The sequence below is a fragment of the Bos grunniens genome, chromosome 3 (assembly GCF_055505025.1).
Source record: "Bos grunniens cultivar Pamir isolate PY7600 chromosome 3, Bosgru_T2T1.0, whole genome shotgun sequence".
Lineage (NCBI taxonomy): Eukaryota > Metazoa > Chordata > Mammalia > Artiodactyla > Bovidae > Bos > Bos grunniens.
In genome coordinates this window covers 37,189,171-37,216,137 of record NC_141167.1, presented here as the reverse complement: position 1 = coordinate 37,216,137, position 26,967 = coordinate 37,189,171, and the positions used below count along the sequence as shown (strand labels likewise).

Genomic DNA, 26,967 nt, shown 5'->3' with positions numbered 1-26,967 from the left:
ACTTGACAGTTGAGAAGTTAACACAAACACTGTTTTTAAATCCTGGCCAATCCCTCTTAGAGTAAGTTAACTTTCCCACAATCTAGAATAAATATGACATTTGCCTGTAGTCAGTCAGCACGACACTGGAGCACCACGTCACATGGTCATAAGGTCTTCCCTTGTTATTTTTACATTTGGTTAATATTTCTAAAGAAATTGGGAAAAAAAAAGAATTTTCCTTACATTGAGGAACCCCACCTGTCCAGCCTGCTGACCAGCATCAGGGCAGACAAGTTGGACAAACTCTTTCAGCGTCTCCTGAGGGTGATAGCGGATGGCTGGGTGAGAGAAGTAAGGCCCGGGCTGCTGGATGATGGGTGACGTCGGAAAATGAAGAGTCGATGGTGTTGCGTGTGGACTTGCTGTAGGAAAACAAAACATCAGAGTTAACAGAGAAAGACTTGCTTTGCCACAGCATTTAAACCAGATTCAACTTCCTCTTAAAATTTCTTCTCCTGACTCAATTCACAGTAACTGCTTGTGTGACAGCATTTAATACTGGAGAGGTCTGATAGATTTTCTTCCTTAAAGCTCTAAGACAAACATGGAGGTTAGATTAGGGTAGAGTTTCAAGCTGTCTTTCTATTTTCAGTGGACATGAGTTATAAAGGCATTAATAATCCTTGGTGAAGCTGAAGATTATTCATTACTTTAAGAGCCTTTTTAATGAAGCAGGCAATAAAAAATGTATTTGGTAGATTAGACCTGATTTAACTGACATTACATATGACAAATTCTAGTTTGCACATATGGATCCCCTTTCATGCTGAGCATTCCATAGACAATAATTCATTGTTAAAGCTCTTATACCCCTTTCAAGGAAATTTCTAGGGACTAATTCAGGATGAAATTTTTTTGAAGTCTGTAGTAAATGATCACTTAATGAACCCAGGCAATTTGGGTGCCTCACTTTACATGGAAGGTTTCAAAGCCAAACTCTGAAAAGCATAGATGTTAGTTAGAGCAGGGAAACCCACAGGCAGAGGAGATAGGCAGTGACCCCTGCTAAATTGCTGGCCCTCTGCTCATACAAACTCAGACAACTATCACTCCCTTATATCTGAAACTGTATCTGAACCTATATATTGAGTTTCACTGATATAGGAAGAATATTGTATTAGGCTAAAAAATTGTATGTGAAGTGCTTAATAATTTTGCCTTGGAAGACTTCTGCCCTTCACATGGAAGGGTGATTGGTAAAGCCTGCTGGAGGGTAAGAAGAGCATGTGGGAAGGGCTGGAGACACAAACCAAATAACGCCAACATGGCAGCTCTCATCTCCCAAAGAGGGCCAAGGAGACATCTCCCAAGTAGAAGCAGATGAGAGCATTTATTTTTCCTTACTTTTTGCAGTTTAAACCTTTAAACTCCAGGAGCCCCTGCAAAGAGGAAACAAACGAATACCCAAATATTTGGAAAGTAAGACTTTCCTAACATTGAGAATGACTCAATAAAACTGAAGAGCAAGTAAGCAAGACTGGCCACATTTTCTACCACCATTTGATCAGTAAGTCTGAGGACTGTCAAAAAAGGATGCATCTCTATTGATCCCTGGACATGGGTTCTCTGTTCTCTACTGTATCTGTAGGACTGGGGCATTTTCTGACTAATAATTGGGAGTGGCAAGAACTCTGAGGTTTTGAGTGGCATCTGTAGTTTTTCAAGAGTAGAAACAGGAGTCTGGAATGGGATCAACAGTCCAGTCGATACCATGCAGATGACTTGATAAGATTTCTTCATTTATGCCACCTTTAATCCATCCAAAAATATTCCTAGGCTCTTACTGCGGGCTTGGGACACAACACTGAGATGACACAAAGTTGTCTTCAGTCCTACAATTGAGGGCATCTTGAATAAAACCAATTCGTATTGGCTCTTCTCTCTTCACCATCTTAGTAAATAAAAAGCTTCAGATGCTTAAGTGGAAAGTGATGAATGGTTGTAAGATTATGAAATTGTGGTGGCCAGCAGAGAATGCTGGCAAGGGAAAAACTAACTTGAGTAGACTGGACAGATAAAAGTTAAATAGTAAATAGTTTATCCCTCCGTTTAATGGATTCACTGTCATATCCCCAGAACAGTGTCTGGCACTCAGTAAATATCTGCTGATGGTACAATGAATGATCAGATATATAAGTGTACAGAAATTAATAAAGTGGCCATACAAATAAATATAAACTTAAAAAAAATTTCCTGGCAAAAAGCCATGGAGCTTATAGAAAAACTGGTAAAACGTAGGACTTAATATGGGCTCAGTCACTTCAGTCATGTCTGACTCTTTGCGATACTACGGACTGTAGCCTGCCAGGCTCGTTTGTCCATGGGATTTTCCAGGCAAGAATACTGGAGTGAATTGCCATAGCCTCCTCCAGGGGATCTTCCCAACTCAGGGATCAAACTTGTGTTCTCTTATGTCTCCTGCATTGGCAGGCAGGTTCTTTACCATTAGTACCACCTGGGAAGCCCAGGACTTAATATACTGGATGATAAATCTTGGAATCCATTATAATCTCTGAGTTAAAATCTGCAGCTAGAAAGTTAAATGACTTTAGCTATCTCTTACGATGCAAAAGGCTTTAAAGAACCCAAGGAATTTTTTCATCTAATATGGTATGCTCGTCTTTGCTGGTAGAAAGAAACTTTCACCCAGTAGCCTGTATTTGACCAAATAGTTTCTAGTTAGAGATGGAATGTGGCATTTCCCAGATGAGGCTGGGAATGTACTGAGCACAATGAAATGATACACTCAACTTTTGCCCCATGACAAACACAAAGGTGGCACCTCCATTGTCAAGAGCCTACAGGAAGCAGACCTTCATAATAAAGTGGCAATGCTTCGGGTGCTTAAGTGGAAAGTGATGAATGGTTGTGAGATTATGAAATTGTGGTGGCCAGCAGAGAATGCTGGCAAGGGAAAAATTAACTTGAGCAGACTGGACAGATAAAAGTTAAAGAAACCTGATAGAAGAAATATTTTAACGGGACCATGAAATTCCTTCCTTACTTGTTTAATCAACACCCTTGCCCTTTCTGTTGCTGTTGTTCTTGTTGAAAAATATGTAAAAGAAAATCATTAACAACTAAAATGCAGACCTTAGTTTCTTTGTTCAGTTCAGTCGCTCAGTCGTGTCTGACTCTTTGCGACTCCATGAACTGCAGCACGCCAGGCCCCCCTGTCCATCACCAACTCCTGGAGTTCACTCAAACTCACGTCCATCGAGTTGGTGATGCCATCCAGCCATCTTATCCTCTGTCATCCCCTTCTCCTCCTGCCCCCAATCCCCCCCGAGCATCAGGGTCTTTTCCAATGAGTCAACTCTTCGCATCAGGTGGCCAAAGTGTTGGAGTTTCAGCTTCAGCATCAGTCCTTCCAAAGAACACCCAGGACTGATCTCCTTTAGAATGGACTGGTTGGATCTCCTTGCAGTCCAAGGGACTCTCAAGAGTCTTCTCCAACACCACAGTTCAAAAGCATCAATTCTTTGGCGCTCAGATTTCTTCACAGTCCAACTCTCACATCCACACATGACCACTGGAAAAACCATAATCTTCACTAGATGGACCTTTGTTGACAAAGTAATGTCTCTGCTTTTTAATATGCTGTCTAGGTTGGTCATAACTTTCCTTCCAAGGAGTAAGCGTCTTTTAGTTTCATGGCTGCAATCACCATCTGCAGTGATTTTGGAGCCCCCCAAAATAAAGTCTGACACTGTTTCCACTGTTTCCCCATCTATTTGCCATGAAGTGATGGGACCAGATGCCATGATCTTTGTTTTCTGAATGTTGAGCTTTAAGCCAACTTTTTCACTCTCCTCTTTCACTCTCATCAAGAGGCTTTTGAGTTCCTCTTCACTTTCTGCCATAAGGGTGGTGTCATCTGCATACCTGAGGTTATTGATATTTCTCCCGGCAATCTTGACTCCAGTTTGTGCTTCTTCCAACTCAGTGTTTCTCATGATGTACTCTGCATATAAGTTAAATAAGCAGGGTGACAATATACAGCCTTGACGTACTCCTTTTCCTATTTGGAACCAGTCTGTTGTTCCATGTCCAGTTCTAACTGTTGCTTTCTGACCTGCATATAGGTTTCTCAAGAGGCAGGTCAGCTGGTCTGGTATTCCCATCTCTTTCAGAATTTTCCACAGTTTATTGTGATCCACACAGTCAAAGACTTTGCCATAGTCAATAAAGCAGAAATAGATGTTTTTCTGGAACACTCTTCTTTTTTCCATGGTCCAGCAGATGTTGGCAATTTGATCTCTGGTTCCTCTGCCTTTTCTAAAACCAGCTTGAACATCTGGAAGTTCACGGTTCATGTGTTGCTGAAGCCTGGCTTGGAGAATTTTGAGCATTACTTTACTAGCGTGTGAGATGAGTGCAATTGTGCGGTAGTTTGAGCATTCTTTGGCATTGCCTTTCTTTGGGAATGGAATGAAAACTGACCTTTTCCAGTCCTGTGGCCACTGCTGAGTTTTCCAAATTTGCTGGCATATTGAGTGCAGCACTTTCAGAGCATCATCTTTCAGGATTTGAAATAGCTCAACTGGAATTCCATCACCTCCACTAGCTTTGTTCATAGTGATGCTTTCTAAGGCCCACTTGACTTCACATTCCAGGATGTCTGGCTCTAGGTCAGTGATCACACCATCGTGATTATCTTGGTTGTGAAGATCTTTTTTGTACAGTTCTTCTGTGTATTCTTGCCACCTCTTCTTAATATCTTCTGCTTCTGTTAGGTCCATACCATACCATTTCTGTTCATCAGCTACAATGTCCCGCGCAGAAGAGCACCGAAGTGTGGCCGAGAGGAGCTTCCCCTCCCCAAGGTCAGGGGCGGTGGCCAAGAGGAGCTACCCCACATCCATGGTCAGGGGTGGCAGCTGGGAGGAGCTACCCTGCGTTCGAGGTCAGGGGCGGCTGCCGGGAGGATCTACCCCACATCCAAGGCCAGGGGTGGCGGTGGAGAGGAGCAACCCCACGTCCAAGGAACTGTGGCTGTACAGGCGCAGGAGGGCCAAGAGGAGCTACTCCACGTTCAGGGTCAGGAGGGGCGGCCGTGAGGAGATACCACTCATCCAAGGTAAGGAGCAGCAGCTGCGCTTTGCTGGAGCAGCCGTGAAGAGATACCCCACGTCCAAGGTAAGAGAAACCCAAGTAAGACGGTAGGTGTTGCAAGAGGGCATCAGAAGGCAGACACACTGAAACCATAATCACAGAAAACTAGTCAATCTGATCACACTAGGACCACAGCCTTGTCTAACTCAATGAAACTAAGCCATGCCGTGTGGGGCCACCCAAGATGGGCGGGTCACGGTGGAGAGATCTGACAGAATGTGGTCCACTGGAGAAGGGAATGGCAAACCACTTCAGTATTCTTGCCTTGAGAACCCCATGAACAGTATGAAAAGGCAAAATGATAGGATACTGAAAGAGGAACTCCCCAGGTTCCTCTGGGGAAGTGTATTGGCAGGTGCCCAATATACTACTGGAGATTAGTGGAGAAATAACTCCAGAAAGAATGAAGGGATGGAGCCAAAGCAAACACAATACCCAATTGTGGATGTGACTAGTGATAGAAGCAAGGTCCGATGCTGTAAAGCACAATATTTCATAGGAATCTGGAATGTTAGGTCCACGAATCAAGGCAAATTGGAAGTGGTCAAACAGGAGACGGCAAGAGTGAACATCGACATTCTAGGAATCAGAGAACTAAAATGGACTAGAATGGGTGAATTTAACTCAGACCATTATATCTACTACTGTGGGCAGGAATCCCTTAGGAGAAATGGAGTAGCCATATCATGGTCAACAAAACAGTCCGAAATGTGGTACTTGGATGTAATCTCAAAAACGACAGAATGATCTCTGTTTCCAAGGCAAACCATTCAATATCACAGTAATCCAAGTCTATGCCCCAACCAGTAATGCTGAAGAAGCTGAAGTTGAATGGTTCTATGAAGACCTACAAGACCTTTTAGAACTAACACCCAAAAAAGATGTCCTTTTCATTATAAGGGACTGGAATACAAAAGTAGGAAGTCAAGAAACACCTGGAGTAATAGGCAAATTTGGCCTTGGAATACAGAATGAAGCAGGGCAAAGGCTAATAGAGTTTGGCCAAGAGAACCTCTTCCAACAACACAAGAGAAGACTCTACACATGGACATCACCAGATGGTCAACACCGAAATCAGACTGATTATATTCTTTGTAGCCAAAGATGGAGAAGCTCTATACAGTCAGCAAAAACAAGACCGGGAGCTGACTGTGGCTCAGATCATGAACTCTTTATTGCCAAATTCAGGCTGAAATTGAAGAAAGTAGGGAAAACCACTAGACCATTCAGGTATGACCTAAATCAAATTCCTTATAATTATACAGTGGAAGTGAGAAATAGATTTGAGGGACTAGATCTGATAGATAGAGTGCCTGATGAACTATGGGTGGAGGTTCGTGACATTGTACAGGAGACAGGGATCAAGATCATCCCCATGGAAAAGAAATGCAAAAAAGCAAAATGGCTGTCTGGGGAGGCCTTACAAATAGCTGTGAAAAGAAGAGAAGCAAAAAGCAGAGGAGAAAAGGAAAGATATAAGCATCTGAATGCAGAGTTCCAAAGAATAGCAAGAAGAGATAAGAAAGCCTTCCTCAGCGATCAATGCAAAGAAATAGAGGAAAGCAACAGAATGGGAAAGACCTGAGATCTCCTCAAGAAAGTTTCTTTGTTACATTTTACTAAAAAAAATTATTCCTCTTTTCCTTGTGTCATATAGTTTATTGTAACACAAACCTGAAAACACATGGTACTATGTGGAGTTAACTCTACAATGGATGATTTATAATAATCAATTAATTCTTTTTTTATAATAATCAATTAATTCTTAATTAATACCAGAAAATCATTTAGCCTGTAGATTCAAACTAGACAACTGCTGAGACTGCATTTCAAAGGGTCATTCTTCACAACCCCTACTTTCTCAGGCCTTGGATGTCTGCTTCAGCCACTAATTCACTGGAATAGGATATAAATCATTCAAGATCCTGTGCTTTCATTTCTTCAAACAGAAAACAGTTGTGTTACACACATCACAAAATATGTTGTGTGTATATGTGTGTGTATGTGTGTGTGTGTATGTTAGTGGCTTAATCATGTCCAACTCTTTGCGACCCCATGGACTGTAGCCCACTGGGCTCCTCTGTTGATGGAATTCTCCAGGCAAGAATACTGGAGTGGGTTGCCATTCCCATCTCAAGGGGATGTCCCTGATCCAGGGATTGAACCCGTGTCTCCAGCATTGCAGGTGGATTCTCTACCATGTGAGCCATGAAGGAGTACTATTCAACACATGTGATTTCTCTGGATAACCTTCTAGTAGCATTCTTTTCCTGAACAATGAGACTGCATTGGGTTTTTCCATTGCTCTAAAGCTCAGATTTAAGATTCTAGCCATGTATAAATCTGATTTTCCTTCTTTTTTATTTCATTTCTGTTTTATCTTGGATTATATGTTTTTAGTGTGCCTAAGTTTTCAAACAAGTGGTCACAAATTATTTTAGAAAGTTTCACTGAGGTTAAATTAACCAACCAATTATTCAGTCAGCAAAACTGACTAACTGTATCTTGAGATGGTCAGCTCAGGCCCTAGAGAAGAGGAACTACCATTGTGAATCTGGCATGGTGCTAATGCAATGCACAAAATAATGGTACGAGTCCAAATTTTTGATGGAGAAAAACATCTCTTATGGATGTGTGTGTGTGAGTAGTTGACACAATAAAAAATTATAGCACATTATGTAAATGCATATTTAGATCCTTTAAAATGTGCATTATTTACTTGAAAGTCAATAAAGGCTTTTCTCAAGTGGTTACAGTTTATTGCAGTGCATCCATCTGTATCCATGTTGATGTTAATACAATTTTGTGTATTAAAAGGCACTACAAAATTGGCTGCTTCTGGGGCCTAATACTCTTAGTACCCTAGGCCAGGAGCAGCAAAAAGTGTCACAAACACTCTGTTTGAGATGGATCTCACTACTAGCTTAAACTTTAACCAGAGGCCAGCCTTGTTTCAAACAACTGCTTGTGCTTTTCATAAAGAATACAAATAAGATGGGAAGGAAGGAAACTTGATCCGGTTGCTTTGGCTGGAATGGCACTGCCTACACATCTGAACAAAGTAGCCACAATTAAAGAAGCAGAGACCCAGAATTTCCCAAGGTGTAGGCTCAGTTCTTTATTGCCAGATGATCATATTACTGGGTACTTAAACAAGAGAGCAGGTCAGGCAGGCTGGTTTACTTGTTTGTGCACCGCCCCCCACCTCCACCCCACGGTGGCCCCAATTATTTAAAAGACTCTTTGGTTTTAGTTTGAAAGAGGAAAAGTTTAAAATTAAATGTTATTGTATATATAATATATATATATATTTAACTTAAAAGTATTCTTCCTCCTTTAAGGCATAATTGATTAAGACTGGGGAAGAGAAGGTCAAAGTCATTACTGTATTACTGTGTATGCTGAGAGACCTCTAAGGTCCAAAAACTGATTCTTGGTCTGAGAGTCCACTACAGGGAGGAGACTTTATGGACCATTTTTCCAGCTCAAAGATGGCCAGGGAGTCATGGCCACATGGGTTTGGTATCTTGTATTTCATTCTAATTCATTCTGCCTGCTGCTGCCAAGTCGCTTCAGTCGTGTCCGACTCTGTGCGACCCCATAGACGGCAGCCCACCAGGCTCCCCCGTCCCCAGGATTCTCCAGGCAAGAACACTGGAGTGGGTTGCCATTTCCTTCTCCAATGCATGAAAGTGAAAAGTGAAAGTGAAGTCGCTCAGTCATGTCCGACTCTTAGTGACCCCATGGACTTCAGCCCACCAGGCTCCTCCGCCCATGGGATTTTCTAGGCAAAAGTACTGGAGTGGGGTGCCATTGCCTTCTCTGAATTCATTCTAAGTCTTAGGAAAAAAAAGAGACAAAAGAAAATCACCTCTCTTTACCACTGCCAGCAGTTTTGCCCAAACAGAACCTTTAAAAGTTCTAATAACCCTCCTACGTTTTTCTCAAACCAAGAATTCATGATTGAAATATATTCTTCAGTTTAGGCTTGACATTGACTTAATTTCTCGTCCAGGAACGACTGCAGACTCTCACGGGTTGGACGAGAATTAGGTTCATTTCATATTCATTTTGCTTTCCGGCACCAGCCCTCAGATCCTAGTCTCTCTTCTATGGGAGGCTACAAAGATAAGCTGCTAGGAGAGCAATGCAAACAATAAAATCAAATCCTCCTTCAGGCGCAGCGTGCTTGTTAGATGGCGTTACACAGTCTTCTTTGCTCATAGAGCGAATGACCACTCCCAAGGCCTGGCATTTGGGAAACTTCAGTCTTACCATTAATTGATACCATCAGTGGCAACAGGTGAAATTCCAAACTGCTTCTCTCTGTTAGCACCATTACAAGAAAAAGCTACTCATCTGTCTTTAGCAGTAAGATGTTATTTAGACAAAAATAACCATTTCCATAAAGTACAAGGTGGCATTAAGAAATCCTGACTACTCATATTTAAAAGTAAAGATTTTAATAAGGCACAGTTCTAAAAGGAGCAGAAAGTAGAAAAAAAAATGCACTTAAAAAAAAAAGCATTCCATAAGGGCAAATGGAACTTGAATTGTTTGGGCTGTCAACTACTATGGCGTTTACTTCTTTAGAAATTCAAAACCACAATATGTAACACCATGATAGCCTACGTAAAGCTGAGAAATCTTACTGGTCCATAGCTATAATTTATACATCATTCATGAGTCAGACCTGCCATTCACGAAAGTTTAGAAGTTTGGAGTTCTGGGGTTTAACAGAGACACAAGGAACAAGGAACTGGCAATGGTTTTCAAGCCTTTAGGAGGTGAAACTTTTTCTAAATAACAAACCTTTGACTCAAACCAAGGTTTTCAAAACACATCTTTAACATCACTGAATACGTGTGAAAGACGTGGGTATATCAAATGAGAGAAATATATATTTCACGATGACTTGCAAAACACCAGTATTTTTATGTTATTGCTACCAAACAAAGTAACTTTCTGTTACAGTAGACTTCCGAGATAACTGATATGTTCTATTCTATTTGAGTTAAGGTAGAAGTTCAGGATAGAGATCAAATTCCAATATCTTTTGGAAAAATAAATTTTAAAAATATAGCAAGGGGTGAGGGGCAGCAAAGATCTTTTAAAATTTTAATTTAGATCAATTTTTGCTACTTAAAGACCTTTATTTTTCAAAAGTCCTTTTTATAGTCTAGACTAGGGGTTGGCAAACATTTTCTGTAAAGGCCAGAGAGGACACAGTTTAGCTTTGTGGGCCTCATGGTTTTTGCTGTAATTACTCAGTGCAGGAGCAGCCATAGTTATCACATAAATAAATGAGCATGGCCATAAAATGTTTTGATAACATTTTAAGAAACAAGCAGAGGGCTAGATTCGACTGGTGGGCCACAGTCTAATGGCCCCTGGGGTAGACCCACATAATTCCTGTTTACTCTCCAAATACCAGCAATGCTCTTTCTGTGAGCTGAGCACCAGACAATCTCTGTTCCTCCTACCCACTGCCTACCAAACCTGGTCTTTGTCCCAGCTGGACGTCCCGCTGACGCCTCATCTTTTTGAAGGCTTCCAAAGCAAACTGCTTGCCTTCTGTATCCCCACTAACTAGCCGCTGTCACTCTTTGATTGACCCTTTTCATTGTTAATTAACATGCTTTGGGTATGTGCTGGTTTCCCACATCCATGTGTATGTGCACGCGTACATGCTAAGGTGCTTCAGTTCTGTCTGACTCTTTGAGACCCAGTGGACTGTAGCCCACCAGGCTCCTCTGCCCATGAGATTCTCCAGGCAAGAATACTGGAGTGGGTTGCCATTCCCTTCTCTAGGAGATGTTCCATAGCTAGGGATTGAACCTGCGTTTCCTGCTTTGCAGGCAGAGTCTTTACCTATGAGCTACTGGGGAAGCCCCATCCATGTGTATATTATGTCAAGTCAAACATAAGAGTCAGAAAAGTAGTAGATAACCAACAAGGATCTACTGTATAGCACAGGGAACTATACTCAGTACTGTGTAATAACCTTTAAGGAAAAATAATGTGAAAAAGAAAAATATATATATATACATAAACATATATAACTGAAATGAAACTAACATGAAACTAACATGACATTATAAATCAGTTCAGTTCAGTCGCTCAGTCGTGTCCGACTCTTCACGACCCCATGAATCGCAGCACGCCAGGCCTCCCTGTCCATTACCAACTCCCGGAGTTCACTCAGACTCAAGTCCATCGAGTCCGTGATGCCATCCAGCCATCTCATCCTCTGTCGTCCCCTTCTCCTCCTGCCCCCAATCCCTCCCAGCATCAGAGTCTTTTCCAATGAGTCAACTCTTTGCATGAGGTGGCTTTCAGCTTCAGCATCAGTCCTTCCAATGAACACCCAGGACTGATCTCCTTTAGGATGGACTTGTTGGATATCCTTGAAGTCCAAGGGACTCTCAAGAATTTTCTCCAACACCACAGTTCAAAAGCATCAATTCTTCGGCGCTCAGCCTTCTTCACAGACCAACTCTCACATCCATACATGACCACAGGAAAAACCATAGCCTTGACTAGACGGACCTTTGTTGGCAAAGTAATGTCTCTGCTTTTGAAGATGCTATCTAGGTTGGTCATAACTTTCCTTCCAAGGAGTGAGCGTCTTAATTTCATGGCTGTAGTCACCATCTGCAGTGATTTTGGAGCCCAAAAAATAAAGTCTGACACTATACTTCAATTAAAAAAAAAAAACCCTGAGTGAATGCACTAGTTCAAGCTCTTTCTGTGAGATAGAGCCCTAGCCTTTCGGTACTGACAGGGCCTCTTCTCTGAATAGACCGTATTTATGCATGAATCAACTAAGCCGCCATGACGGCTAATGTGAAATGCCTACAAACACCACACAACAGCTGTGATTATTGGAGACACGAAGGGGGACTGTTTAATAAGCAAAGTTGATAAGATTCAGTTCCATGAAGGGAACTTGAGCTTCTATGTAACATGCCAGATATACAAGAGATGAAGAAGAGATACATCAAAACATTTAAGGGAAAAATAACCACCATAGATTGGATGATCACATAGGTTAACAGAGAATTAATCCTCAAACAACCTGGAATTTGAAACACTAAGCTCCATGGAGGTTCTCTAGCCTATGGGAGGCCTACCAAATGCTGGGACCTGTGCTGTTTGCAAGTCTTTGCTGACATTTAAAATAAAAAAATGCAAGACCAATACAAACAAACCCCACAACAAACAAAGCAATGACTGATTCACGGCCTCTCTTCCCACTACCCCTGCCCAACTTATAGGTATACATTGAAGTTCAAGGCCCTATTTCTGAGTAACATGTTTACTAAAGCACAGGTTTCAAAGCACCCTCCTGAATTCACCCTACAGGATTTAGGGATTTATTCCTACTGCTGGTAAATTTCACACAAGGAGAAGTATGAGACGCATTGGGCCAGTGTTTGAAGTCAGGGTACCAAAGTTTACCCCAAGCTGGGTATCAACTAGCTCTGTGTCAACCTCCTAAGCACTTGGGTTTTCTGTGCTGCAAAATGGAAATCCTATGTCTGTGTGATTTTTAGAGCTCGACTATTTTGGGTTTTGAAATCATTCACTCCCTATGTGAGTCTAGGAAAAGTTATGTAACATTTTCGAACTTGCATATCCTTGTCTGTAAAACTGGATAAAATAGTATTAATTTAAGAGATTTTTCTGAGAATTAGAATTAGTGTATGTAGGTGCCTAGTACATAGTGGGCTCATACCTTTAAAAACTATGTGTTGAGAATCTGCTGTGTCCCAGGCTATATGCTGGACTCTGGGCTATTTATTACCCTTGGAGTTGTGTTCTTAGGGTAAGTTAAGATATACTAAAAGTAATCAGGATCACGCAGTGCCCTGTGGCAGCGTAAGACCATCGGGAATCAAGAGTTGAACTGTTCTTAGGACCTCCCTGGTGGTCCAGTGGTAAGACTCCACGCTCCCAATGCAGGGGGCCTGGGTTCTATTCCTGGTCAGGGAACTACATGCCGCATACCACAACTAAAGATCCCGCCTACCACAACTAAGACACAGCACAGGCAAGTGAATAACTTTTAAAGAAGAGTTGAACTGTTCTCCACTGTTCCCGTGGACCTGGAGTTCCCTGGCATGGACTGTCACTCTCCTAAGACCGAGGTTTGACCTGTGCTTTTCAAGCCCCACCTGCAACATGAAGTCACTTGGCTGGTGGGAGAGCCGACCCTGCTGCCCTGGGCACAGGACAGCTGTGCTCTAATCTCCTGGACTGGGCAGCTATCAGCTTTGCAGGCCCAGCAGTCCTTCACCTGTTCTTCTGGAAACAAAGCTCGAAGGTATCTTTGGGTAACAGCCTTCTCTCCACCTCAGTCTATGTCACTGACTTCATCCTCCCCCCGGCTCTGTGGGTGGGCATAGAACCCAGGCCACACCAATGAGAAACCTATTACGTTTACTTTTAATGTCAGGGGAGAGACCTCTGGGCCAGAGGCACAGGGAGTCCTGCTCATGGCGCCAGGCCCCAGTATTGCTGTTGCTATAAGACTGGGGGGCAGTGGCTGTCTCGTGGGAGGACTGTCTTTTTCCAGGGTGTGCTTCTGCATGCCCAAATCTATTCCAGCAGGCCAGAGACAGAGGCCTCAGTGGGCTTGTAACAATCAACCAGCAGCTTCTCGACCCTGGCAGCTGGGTCTCATCACTCTCCACGCCCAGGAGTTCATTCACATCAATCTCCAGCTCCGGGATCCCCTCTTCCTGGCAGCCATAGAGGCCAGGGAACTGCTCCAGGATCCACTCCCCAGGCTGACGTGCTTCCATAGCTCCTTGAGGTCAGACCTGACCATGACCTTCCCTTGGCACCTCCCTTAAGCCTCACCTGCAGCTCCGGGGCGGTGGTGGGGTCTGAAGGTAGATGCTGCCACTGCCTGGCTTGCGCGTCAGGGTCACCAACACTGTAACCCCTGTGGGGCCACTGTCTGCCATGCCAGCTGCCTCCTCCATTATCTTTTAAAGTGTTAGTCGCTCAGTTAGTCTGATTCTTTGTGACCCCTACGGACTATAGCAACCCCAGGTTCCTCTGTCCATGGGATTCTCCAGCCAAGAATACGGGAGTGGGTAGCCATTCCCTTCTCCAGAGGATCTTCCTGAGCCAGGGATCGAACTCAGGTCTCCTACATTGCAGGCAGATTCTTTCCCGCCTGAGCCACCAGGGAATCAGATCACTATCTTTTAAACATAAAGATTATTTTAAAAGTGAGCAAATGACCCACACTAGGCCACTCGGAGCATCAAGAAGGAGCTGGGCTTCTCTAGATCTCTTGTGAGAGAGCTGTTCTCTTTCCCTTGGGACTGTTACAAGAGTAGGAATTAAGCTTGGAACTGCTCATATCATCAGTGCCATGATCTGAGGAGATTCAGCCTGAGAATGAAGTTCACACAGAGGACAGAAGATCTGAGAATGATAAAAAGACAGATTTCTGAAGGTATTGCCTGAGCACCTGGATCCAGTTCTACGTGAAGCCACAAACCCTCAGACTTTTTCGTTACACAAACAATCCATTATTTTCTTTTGGGGAGAATGGAGAGGTGATTAAGCAATCTGGCTGGGTTCTTTCCCTTGTAAGAATATTTCACTTGAAAGAGTACTTTAACATGTCTTCTGTTCATTATTGCAGGAGTCCCCAACCTCTGGGATCTAATGCCTGATGGTCTGAGGTGGAGCTGATGTAATAATAATAGAAATAAAATACACAATAAATTTAATGCACTTGAATCATCCTGAAACCATCTCCTATATCCCAGTCTGTGGAAGAACTGTCTTCCATGAAACTGGCCCCTGGTACCAAGAAGGTCGGGGACTGATGCATTACTGGGTATGCAACAGTTCAACAATGCTTATTATGGTATTCAGGAATCTGAGGATTCGTGAAGATCTACAGATATCCCTCAGGGATACTAAGGTTTCCTAAATACATACTGTATACCAATAGACTGGACCCACACAAACTGACAAATAAATCCAAATGCCCACAAATACTTTTAATACCTTGCTATATTACCCATTTCTTTAATTCATGAATCTCATCCGAGTAACAACTGTTTGTTCTTCTGGTCTTTCAGGTTGAGGGGCAAGACAAGCTTGTTTGATTTGTTCACCAGGGCCTAGCACAGTGCTTGGCAGATGGTACACTCTCAAAAATTATTTGCTGATTTGACTTGTGTAAGTAACAGTGGTGCTTATCCCTTAGCAAGAGCCATGCCTGAATGAAGACAAGTCAAAGTGAAGTTATCACCGTGGCTGTGGGCCAGTCATCATGGTAGGAGGTTCACCAGCCCCACAAGGAGACTCGACTGTTCCTCCAACCAAACAAGAGTGATGGGATGGTGTAACTGGGCTGGCTCATGTCCCTGAGGCCCCATCTCTTCCAGGGGCTCCTTGGAAGACTTCCATAAGACTCCTCTCAGTGAGGAGAAATACACACATCTTCTGGACTCACAGGAGCAGATAAAAGAGAAAGCTGGAGTTGAGGAGTGAGCAATGAGAGGAGTGAGAATCCTTTCAAGAGAACCACATAAAAAGACAGCAAAAGATATGGGGATGGGGGGACTCTGAGACAGCTAACGTTTAGTAACATACGAATCACATACGTGGCCCTATCCATATGTCATTTCACTTCCTCCTCCTATTAACACCTAAAGTTTCGTACAGGTGGGAAAACAGAGGCCAGCAGAGGCCAGGGACTGGCCCAAGCTTGTACAGATCCTGAGTGGCTGGGAAGCATTTGAAATCTATTCTGTGGGACGCCACAGCCCATGTGCTTTTCATTGCACTCTTCTGCTCCCATACGAATTATTTTTCAGAGGTCAAATCATTTATTTCCTTTCACGATATTTGCCTCATAGGTCCCTTACTACTGTACTACAACTGTCCACTCTGGTGTTCCTCACATGTGTTTTGTACATAGGAAAAATGAATCGTTTGGGGTGGAGAGGAAGTAACTGCTACTTAATACTAAGAAATGGCAAATGTAAAATTTACCATGGAAATACACATTTTAAAAGGCCATCCATTCACGTGAGTGATTGAATCCACTTGTTTCAACAATACAAAGGATGTGGCATGAAATGGGTGACTCTGCGTGATACTGCAGCCACATTAACAGGACCGTGCCTTCCCATTTCGAGTATCAGTGCTCACCCCTCTTTGCCTACGTGGATGATAAGCTGATACTACATAAACACTGTTAAAGCTACAGTTCCATGCTACAGTAATTCACTTAACTTTAACATGATTTACGGTTCTGTCAATTGGGGAGGTTGAAATCCCTGCATTAAAGCTTAAATGCGAACTTCATATTTAAAAGACCATGTGTGAGTGTGTGTGATAGAAGAAAACATTCCACATAAAAGGGAGATACAAGCCCAATACTGACTTTTTATTCTACTCTGAAAAAAGAAAAATAAAGAATAAATCTAAACATAAAATCAACATTATATTAAGCTCAACTAGAAAGACCTGATCGGGATTTATCTGGTTATAGGATTTACAGTGCAACAGTACCCAGAAGTCTTATCAATGACAGGATTTCAAAGAAACCTTGCCCAGAACTAGTGCCTTCACTGTGTCTATATGTGTGGATTTATGGTTGGGGGACAAGGAGGTAGGGGTGGAAGAGAGCGAGGGAGAGATGAAGAGAAAGGGGCAAGAAATTCCAAGGGAGAGCAGCTCCTTTTGTCCAAATGTGTTTCAATCTGGGTCCATGTGGTTAATCACCAATCACCCTGTTCTTTTCTCAGGCACTCACCTAGCTGGCCGGCGGTGGGCTGGGGGCGGGGGGCGGGGTGCATTTTGCCTCTTTAAGAGATTAAGGAGCCACTTGGTCTTACTGCTCTAACCTGTCCTCCTTGGGACCACATATTAACAGATAGCACTGCAGAAGGGCTCTCTTTAGAAGTTTGCTGCGGGGATGACAAATTAACCCAGCAGGGTGTCCCACACATCTATCTCAGTACAAATTATTAGTGTAATAGAGCTTTTAGTTATGCATTTATCTAGTAATTATTGAACGGTTACACAAAACCAAGCTGAGCAGCCACGGCCCTTTATGAGGCTCGCTCGGTGGGTGGCCTTACAGTTAATTTAGGGTACTTCTCCACTAAGCGGTTCACTTGCAGACAAATTAGCTAAACAGCCTTCTCCTTTAAATATTTTCCATGTCACAGTGAAACTCTTTACAATACAATAAAGGTACAGTTTTAATTACACGCTTCCTGACTTTTGTTTAGTTGTAGTTTTAAAACATTTGCTGGCACTGTTTTTTCCTTTGGCTGGGTAGTAATAGCTGGCTCTAAGTATCTGGCTAATGAATTTAATAATTTCCTGAACTGGGACTTAAAGGGCCTTTGCTAAAAAGCTGCTTTTCCTCTTTACCATCCAGTTCCTTCAAATCCCATCAATGAGGGTTCCCATTAGGCCCGGCACCGGCACTTGAGCTAACCTTGCCCAGTGTTCACAAGCCCTCTTATTCTCTTTTCAGTGCTCCTCATAGGTGGTACTTGTTAGGTCTGTGATGCCTGCATTTGAAAGTCAATTCTGATTGTCGAAAGACAACGTAATGTTTTCTCAAATGACATACTCCAATAATAAATAAACACTTTGCATCTGTTGGCAGATTATTTCAGCACCTTGTTAGCAACAGGTACTTAATTGCTTCTCATTTTCCTGAGATGATTCAATTGCACTAAACCAGGAGAGACAAATTAAATTCAGCTCCACTGAAAGGAGCACTAGTGTGTTCTACAACTAAGTTAAAAATATTTCCTAAGAGGCAAAGGAGTCTTTGATACAAGATATGATACAAGAAAGCTAAACGAACCAACTGCTTAGGTAGTGGGTGTATGCCAAGGAAGGATGCCAAGGTCATGAGAGCGATGGAGCACCAGGGACTTCTTCCTTCTTTAGGGTCCTTCATTTGGGCAGAAACGTTTATAATACCACAGCAAATATTCCATAAAAAGAGGATCAAATCATTCTGAGCTCAGCATTTCTCTTAATGTTCATGAAAATAGAAGCTCTGAATTAAAACTGAGTAAATGTATGGATGTGAGAGTTGAACCATAAAGAAGGCTGAGCATCAAAGAATTGATACTTTCAAATTGTGGTGCTGGAGAAGACTCTTGAAGAGTCTTCTGGGACAGCAGGTAGATCAAACCAGTCAATCCTAAAGGAAATCAGTCGTGAACATTCATTGGAAGGACTGTTGCTGAAGCCCAATACTTTGGCCACTTTCTGACTCACTGGAAAAGACCCTGATGCTGGGAAAGATTAAAGACAAACAGAGAAGGGGTCAGCAGAGGATGAGATGGTTAGATAGCATCACTGACTCAAAGGACAAGAATTTGAGCAAACTCAGGGACTGCCAGTGGAGGACAGAGAAGCCTGGCATGTTCGGTTTATAGGGTCACAGAGGATCAGTCAAGACAGTGGCTAAACAACAAGTGTATATCGAGCATTTATTCACTATGCTATGCAATCTCCCTAAATGCTGTGAAATACATACATTTCAATATGGTATTATTATCACACAAGGAGGATGGAAAGAACCACCTGTTATTTCCAAACTTTCAGTTTGCTGTCAATCAAACCTATGTGCTCATTCAACCTACTAAGTGCTTTGCTAACGCCAACCACGAGGATGGGAGATACAGAATCTCGGGAGGAAGAATAAAGACGTGGTCCCGTTCTAATGGCCCTGCCATCTAGTGATGACTGAGCCTTCCCATTATTCCTCTCCTTCCTTCTCTATTATTGTCTTTGAATCTCTGGTCTTCCAACCTTTCCTGGTGACCTCAACTTCCTGGAAAGTTATCTTATTCTCGTAATTCTCTGCAGTGTATTATCTTCAGCCAAACTGGGAGAGACTATTGACTTCATACCCTCACATGTCTCATCATTAAAGGCAAGATCCTTGATTGGGCCACGAGGATCCTGGATTTAGAGAGGTTCATAGAGCATGTAAGTGTCTGAACAGAAACTGGCAGGATTCTTTGAAAGCTGCACAATGTTATGGCTATTGTTTTAATACATACTGCGCATGTCTTCAAAATCAGGGCCATCTGCGCATGTCTTCAAAATCAGGGCAATCTCTAAAGCCCCTTCATGTGTGTGTGTGTATATATATATATATGTTTTGACCCATAAAGAAGTGGGGCTTTGGCCATTTGCTCACGTTTTGTATGTCTGGATTCCTCAGTACTTAGTTGTCTAAAAGCACAATGGTTTGCTGTTGCTGCCTGCTTACCACCAGGAGGCACTCTCTTTGAAAGGAGGTAAGTCAGTGGGTAAGTCACACTGTTTGGACTGGCCCAGTGTCATCTGCCACGGTAGTTCTATCAGGTGGACCAGGATCTTGGCAGCACCCTGGGAGCACCCATCACAATAATACAAGGCTGGCTTTCTTGTCTGCCATCTACTAGGAAGTAAGCAAGTTGAGGCCAGAATCCAAGCTTTATTCCCTACAGTATTCAGCAAGTAGCAGAGCACCTTGTACCCTGTAAGTACTTGATAAATATTTGTGGAAAAGTTAACAGGCCCCTAGACAGTAATAGGAGTCTGCACACTAATTTCAATATTAAAAAAAAAGTCAAAGTGACCTCAAAAGCTATCTTTGAAATGACTTGCACCTAGCAGAAACCCTGCATTTACCAGTAGCAAGGATTCATGGGCTCATAAAAAAAGGTCAAATGATCTGTTTATGGCTGCTATTACAAAAAAAACTCAGTGTGATAATAAGAGTTGTATCATACTTATCGAAAGATCTAAATGGCTATGTCATGTCCTTGACTAATAAAAATTGTGAAAACAAACTGTTGAAATAAATGCAGTTGATTTCTCCCAGTAGTGGAGAAAAAGGTAGAAATAGGTTGAAAAAGGCTTAGCACTGGAGGCTAGATTTCTAGTCTTGGCTCTGGCCAACTCAGATTTCGCATTTCTCTGAGTAACGGTAACTATGTTGTTGACTGCTAGCCAGAATATTTTTCTCCTATTTTCCTACTTATAAAACCCCAATTTTATACAGAGCAGCAATGTGCTCTGTCAAATACTTAGATTTTCCAGCCTCCCTTGCAGCTAGAGGTGATCAAGAGGCTTAGTTTTGATCATGCTGAGTAAGAGTCTATGAAAGGTGGCAAAATGACCTGGCAGTCACTTTTGGCTCTTGTCTGCTCCCTTCTTTAAAACGCTTGGAATGCAGATGCATGGCAGGAGGGCAGTGGCTACACTGTGACCATGAGGTCACAGCGTGAGATTGAGAACAATCCACTAAAGCATGGATAAGAGAAGAAATCTCAGTCCTTGACTGCACTCAGATGCCGCCATGACAGTTCTGAACCACATACTCGGTTTTCATTTTCTTATTTACTTATTTATGGCTGTGCTGGGTCTCTGCTGCTGTGAGGACTCTCTTCCTAGTTGTGGTGCGCGGGGGCTACTCTCTAGTTGCCGTGTGCAGGCTTCTCACTGCGGTGGCTTTTCTTGCTGCAGATCACTCACTCTAGGGCATGCAGGCTCAGTAGCTGTGGTTCCCGGGCTCTAGAGCAAGGCTCAGTAGTTGTGGCCCATAGACCTAGCTGTTTCAGGGCATGTGGGATCTTCCCAGACCAGGGATTGAACTCATATCTCTTGCATTGGTAGGCAGATTCTTTACCACTGAGCCACCAGGGAAAACTCCATATGTTTGTTTTAGATTTCCAGTTACTTACAGCCAAACACATTCTTAAGGGATCCAGGAAAAGAATTAAACCAGAAGGCCCCAAGAGTACTTACTATTCTGAAATTCTATGGCTCTAGACGAAGCTCAATTGGTGCTTATTTGTCAATTACTCTCAACCCCTGCTTTACAACATGTATAGTGCAGGTTCCCGACTGCCTCTTGATCCCTAAAGCACAGAGTCACTTTACCTTTGTGCTAAGCATTTAAATTAAGTATCATCTATTATCTCGCTTTTGGAAATAGCAAAGACTTAAAGGCAGAAACATAAGTTTTGAGAAGACAACTTTTAAGAAATTCTAAAATATCTCTGATGAGTACTCCAAATCATTCTCAAAAAGAGTTAGGCCCTTTTAAATCATCAGGTACACCCACAACTCTTAGAAAAGCAAAGGGAAGAAAAAAGAAAAATGATAATTTTTCTTCATTATCATGAAGAAGATGAACTGTCATGATTAAATACTTTACTATGGTTGAAATTTTAAGCACTGCCAAAAGAAAGTCTTCGAAAGCCCAATCTTTCCGTTTAAAGTGCACAGCAACTGTACTAACGTATAATGGAAACTTAATCTCTTCCTCACTCAGTAGGGCATTCCACAGTCTTTAACTTCTTCACCTAATTTTAACTACGTAAGTGTTAGTTACTCAGTCGTATCTGACTCTTTGGACATTATGGACTGTAACACACCCGGCTTCTCTGTCCTAAAATTCTCTAGGCAAGAATCCTGGAGTAGGCAGCCATTCCCTTTTTCAGGGAATCTTTCCAATCTGGGATCAAACCTGAGCCTCCTACATCGCAGGCAGATTCTTCACCATCTGAGCCACCAGGTGAGGTGGCAAAGTGTTATCCCCTATGAGATGGCTAAACTGAGGTCACAATGTTAAATGATTTATCAAAGCCATAAACAATGACACCATCAGAGAGGGGGTTCATTTTAAGAAACCACATGCCCCTACCTTCACAAGGGAAATTGGAAAATTAGATTCCAATTTTAGATTAGAAGATTAGAATAACATCAACTAAGAAACACCATAGCTTTTAATAAACCTTACTACATAATCTTGCAAAAGCTTTCTTTGGATGAAAGGCCATGGTTCTTCCTCATCTTGGACATTCCTTATAAAGAAGGGCCATATCAACTATTGTCATATGTCACCCTTACTCCTTCTGAAGCACTGAGAATCTGTCAGTTTCAGGGATGGGATGAATATCTCTTATGTACCTTTTATGCACATCTTGCATACTTTTTATTCATTCAGGTAAAATCTGAGCTCAAAACCCACAGTGTGAGGAACAATGAAGATATCAAAAGGTGTTTATTAGAGATCCTTCCTCACAGAGGTTTTGTTCTAGAGAAAGAACAAGACATGTACGTGAACTGACAAAGTAAGACCAAGTTGGTGTAGGGAGTGTGAAGACGTGACGTGAGAGACTCCCAGAGTCTGCAGATTGAGAGATGATGGCAGCCTGGTTGGAGCTGAGCAGATTGCAGGTAGAAAGTGGTACCCGAATTGGTCTTGGGATGGGACCAGTGTGTCCAGTGTGTGGACAGGCAAAGGCAGGAGGACAGCATGATAGCATGAGACTTTCAAAGCCCTGATGAAAATGGGTGACTTAATTGTTTGCCTGACCTGATCATGCCCATGAGTAGATGATTTCATCTACTCCTAAGATAATATAATTCTCTGAGGTTGAGATTAGATCCTCAATTTATAGATGAGGAACCCATCGCTCAGAGAAGCAAAGCTATGTGCCAGGTTCACACAGCTGGTAAAAGTGGTGGAAATGGGATTCAAACACCAGTCCATTCCACCTCCAACCCTAGCTTCTGTACTTACTCCCCTCGAGGCTCTGTGTTTCCTGCCTCAGCTTTGCAATCATCAAAGAGAGGTTTCCTGTGTAAAAGGTGGCCACCAAATTTCCAAACATAGCTAATTTTTGCAGTGAAAAATAGGACCATTGCTTGTTTTCAATGAATTTGGTGAATTCATTGAAATTTGAGGTGGATTTGCTGTTCTGTAGCTCTTTTAGCACCCCACTCCAGTACTCTTGGCCTGGAAAATCCCATGGATGGAGAAGCCTGGTAGGCTGCAGTCCATGGGGTCGCTGGGAGTCGGACACGACTGAGTGACTTCACTTTCACTTTTCACTTTCATGCATTGGAGAAGGAAATGGCAACCCACTCCAGTGTTCTTGCCTGGAGAATCCCAGGGACGGGGAAGCCTGGTGGGCTGCTGTCTATGGGGTTGCATAGAGTCGGACACGACTGAAGTGACTTAGCAGCAGCAGCAGCAGCAGCTCTGTTAGCATACCACCTCAGGTCTGGGCACTGGGGTATATTACACAGCTACTGTCTACTGATTGGTGTTTGTCTAGTTGAGGTATTCCCATGAGGAATTTTAAGGAAGGCAGCAGAAGTCTTACAATCTAGGTGCTATCCAGAGGTGACTATACCATGTGACTCTGAATAAGACTACAGTTTACAGCCTCCCCAGTGCCCAGGATCCTGATAAAGGACACACCTTTCTCTTCTTCCTGGCCTTTTTGAAGTCTGATCATCTATCTGGATTCTCTAATGATTTACCATTTCAGATTGTAATAAGAGAAAGTGAAAGTGTTAGTCGCTCAGTTGTGTCTGTCTCTTTGCGACTCCATGGACTGTAGCCCGCCAGGTTCCTCTGTCCATGGGGTTCTCCAGGCAAGAATACTGGAATGGGCTTGCCATTTCCTTCTCCAGAGGATCTGCCTGACCCAGGGGTCGAGCCTGGGTCTCCTGCACTGTGGATGGATTCTTTACCATATGAGTCACCAGGGAAGCCAAGCCTCTCCTTCCAATAAAAAGAACATGTGAGGTTGAATTCTCCTTAATGTACATGCCACATTTATTCTACACTGGCTCCCTCTGCCAGACTCTCCTTTTTTAAATCCAGCCTTATCTTCCTAAAACATCAACTCTTAGTCCCAGATGTGATGTCATTCCAAGCATTAGCTTTCCAACCAGTTCACAGAAGGATAAGAGGGAATATGATACCTATAGTGAGTATGTTTTAAATAACAAGTGTCTAACCACCAACCTTTAAAAAGGTCTTAGCCCAACAGGGTCTTATGTTAAGCTATCTCAACTCTGTCATGCTGACCACAAAGATGCCGCTGAAGTATTTCATACCAACTACCCCACTTCCCTTCACCAGACCTCTAAGTTGGGCAGGATGTAATAAGAATGGGTTCCTGAGTAGATTTCCCAGAAAGGAGACCTGAGGATGCTGTGAACCATATTGAAGTCTGGTGAAAAAATTCTTTGGAATTCCATAATTGTTCCATAATTTTTAAATTGGGCATCTTTCTCTTTTCCTCATAAACAATTCCATGAGTATGAACAGAAGACCAAAACTCACAGTTCTGTAGAATAAGAAGGTCCCCTCTGATTCAACTCAGTGTGGATCATTTTAGCAAATGTGATTAACTGTTTAGCAAGAAGAAGCTCCCAATCATGGCACTTATGGGTAAGTGCTAGAATCATTTCTAGATCTATAGTTTTAAGGCAAGACATATAGAAAGCATTCAGTATTTACTGAATAAATGATAACATACGCACATTGCCTTATACCCCTCAGAGTCTCTACAAATATTGTTTTATTGTAGTTTCTGTGTAAGAATGTGAGGTTGGGAGAAAAAAAAATTCCTTCAGCAGTACTGCTGCTGCTGCTGCTAAGTCGCTTCAGTCGTGTCCGACTCTGTGCGACCCCAGAGACGGCAGCCCACCAGGCTCCCCCGTCCCTGGGATTCTCCAGGCAAGAACACTGGGGTGGGCTGTCATTTCCTTCTCCAATGCATGAAAGTGAAAAGTGAAAGTGAAGTTGCTCAGTCGTGTCCGACTCTTAGTGACCCCATGGACTGCAGCCCACCAGGCTCCTCTGTCCATGGGATTTTCCAGGCAAGAGTGCTGGAGTGGGGAGCCATTACTACTGTCCCCATTTTATTGGAGAGGACATTAGAAAATTCAAACGATAAGCAGAAATGGAAAGAGGCAACTTAAAAAACTACCCTGATTGCTGGCGTTGCTGCTTCCTAATCCTGGTGTACCAGGAGTCTTTTCTTCGCTTGGAATGCCCTCTATTCATCTAAGTGACTTTTAAGATTTGACTCTGACAATATCTACCATTTGAAGGTTCTTTAGGTGATATAAAGTGAAAAGTGTGCATTCCACAACATATTCTAAATGCTTATTTTTCTGTACTGGACAATACGCTCTATGAGGACAGGAACCACTGAATACCCAGTGTCTGCCCAGTGACAAGCACTCAGTAAATCCTTGATTGATGATGAAGGAACCTCTACAATTCACTCCAGAGTTTCCTACAGAAACCTCTGCTTTTAAGATCCATGTAGCACTTAGAACATGTCAGCCTGGTCATAAAAAGATGAGAAACATACAGGCCTTATCTCCCTGAGACCAAAAATCTTCTGACTAAATCTTCGTATCTCTTACCTCCCACCACAGTTTCAATGCTTAAGGAATGCTGACAATGAAAATAATATCATCACACTGCCCCATTCAAAGAGATTAATTCTGGGAGCACATAATTTCATTCAGATGCAAGGTTTTCAAATTGGGGGGAGGGTAATGCACGTATTTTTCACTCTTACACACAAGTGGAATAATTAGAACACTTAAAGTTCCATCAATGATCACAAGATCTTTAAAGATGGGGCAAGTGAGCTTTCATAATTGTGGATAGACACTGCTTCATATAATAGTCAAAATACTTATTTTCTTCAAAGTGATTTCTACACATGTACATTGGCCAGCCCTCTAAACTGCTATATTTCCCTGAGATGTACACAGAGTATTCATAAAGGGATTCAGATTTGTGGGACTCACATTGAGATTAATGCAAGAAATACCAGTTTCTCCAGGCGTATGTCAAAGTAGACAAGAGACCATAACTTTCTAGGATGTTTTATGATAGCAGCTGGTAGATCACAAACTTACCTAAACAAAAATCTGATGGAAGAAAGCAAACGTGGTTACAATTATTCATACTCCTACTGTGGGAGTTTCATAAACAAACTAATAAATATTTTCATCTTGCAACAAGATCAAGTTAAGTGATTTGCTGACATTCTCTTGAGGTTTAAAGCTTGTCTTTAATGTGAAATACAAATCATATTTCTTGTGGACACATTTTAATAATAAACTTAAAAGTACACGAGACAAAAATAATGAAAACATTGCAATGAAAACCAGACAAACTATCTACCACTTCAAAAGGAGTGAATGAAGACGGCTCGTCAACACGGTGATGCAAATAACCTGAATGCAAAATGCCACATATTGAAATCAGGTTTCAAGAAAGGGGGTGAGAGAATGAAAATAAACTCACCTAACACACACATACACACAAACACACACACAGGCACACACAAGTGCCCCTCTCATACAATTTCTAAGATAAGGAAGTGTTAGTTGCTCATTAGCATCCAACTCTTTGTGACCCCATGGACTGTAGCCACAAGGTCCCTCTGTCCATGGACTTCTCCAGGCAAGAACACTGGAGTGGGTAGCCACTCCCTTCCGCAGAGGGTCTTCCCAACTCAGGGATCTCCCAGATAGCAGACAGACCCTTTACTATCTGAGCCACCAGGAAAGCCCTTAAGACAGATTTGATTTTGGTTAATTCAAACTACCTCCCACCTCTTTGCAACATCCCACCAGCAAAGAAAGAGGTAAGGATCAGGGTTTGATACCAAATCCCTTGGGTCCCTACAATTCCAAAGCAGTCCCCGAGGATAAGAAACTGGAACACTCACTTCCTTCAGAACTACTCTGGGGGAGTCCTCGTTGTCTCTCATTTTACTACTCTCGTTCCAAGGTCATGAACTAAGCACAATCAAGGGTGCAGGCGGAGCAGCTCACCTCTGGGTCCTGTAATGACGGGTCGGTGATGCTGTGTGAATGCCGTTCCCAGGGAGGAGGTCTGTGAAGGGGAGGGGCTGCTGAAACCAGACTTCTCCGACTTCTTCAGTGTGGTTGGAGATGGCATTCCTGGCA

At 42.6% G+C, this 26,967-nt stretch overlaps 1 protein-coding gene across 12 annotated transcripts in view; it reads right to left on the bottom strand.

Annotated features, from left to right (window-relative positions):
* The window catches only part of NFIA (nuclear factor I A), a 408,138-nt gene that overhangs the window by 65,305 nt on the left and 315,866 nt on the right, over nt 1-26,967 (bottom strand). For 8 of the 12 annotated variants that reach the window (XR_015160139.1, XM_086390289.1, XM_086390281.1 and 5 more), the window contains 2 exons: nt 26,833-26,961; nt 226-404 (listed from right to left, as the gene is read on the bottom strand). Coding sequence is in view for 11 of the 12 variants with exons in the window: in XM_086390289.1 (XP_086246415.1) it covers nt 226-404; nt 26,833-26,961 (308 nt within the window). In the remaining variant the exon portion in view is untranslated. The remainder of the gene's footprint in view (nt 1-225; nt 405-26,832; nt 26,962-26,967) is intronic. The other 4 variants (XM_086390283.1, XM_086390285.1, XM_086390287.1 and 1 more) reach the window with 1 other exon arrangement.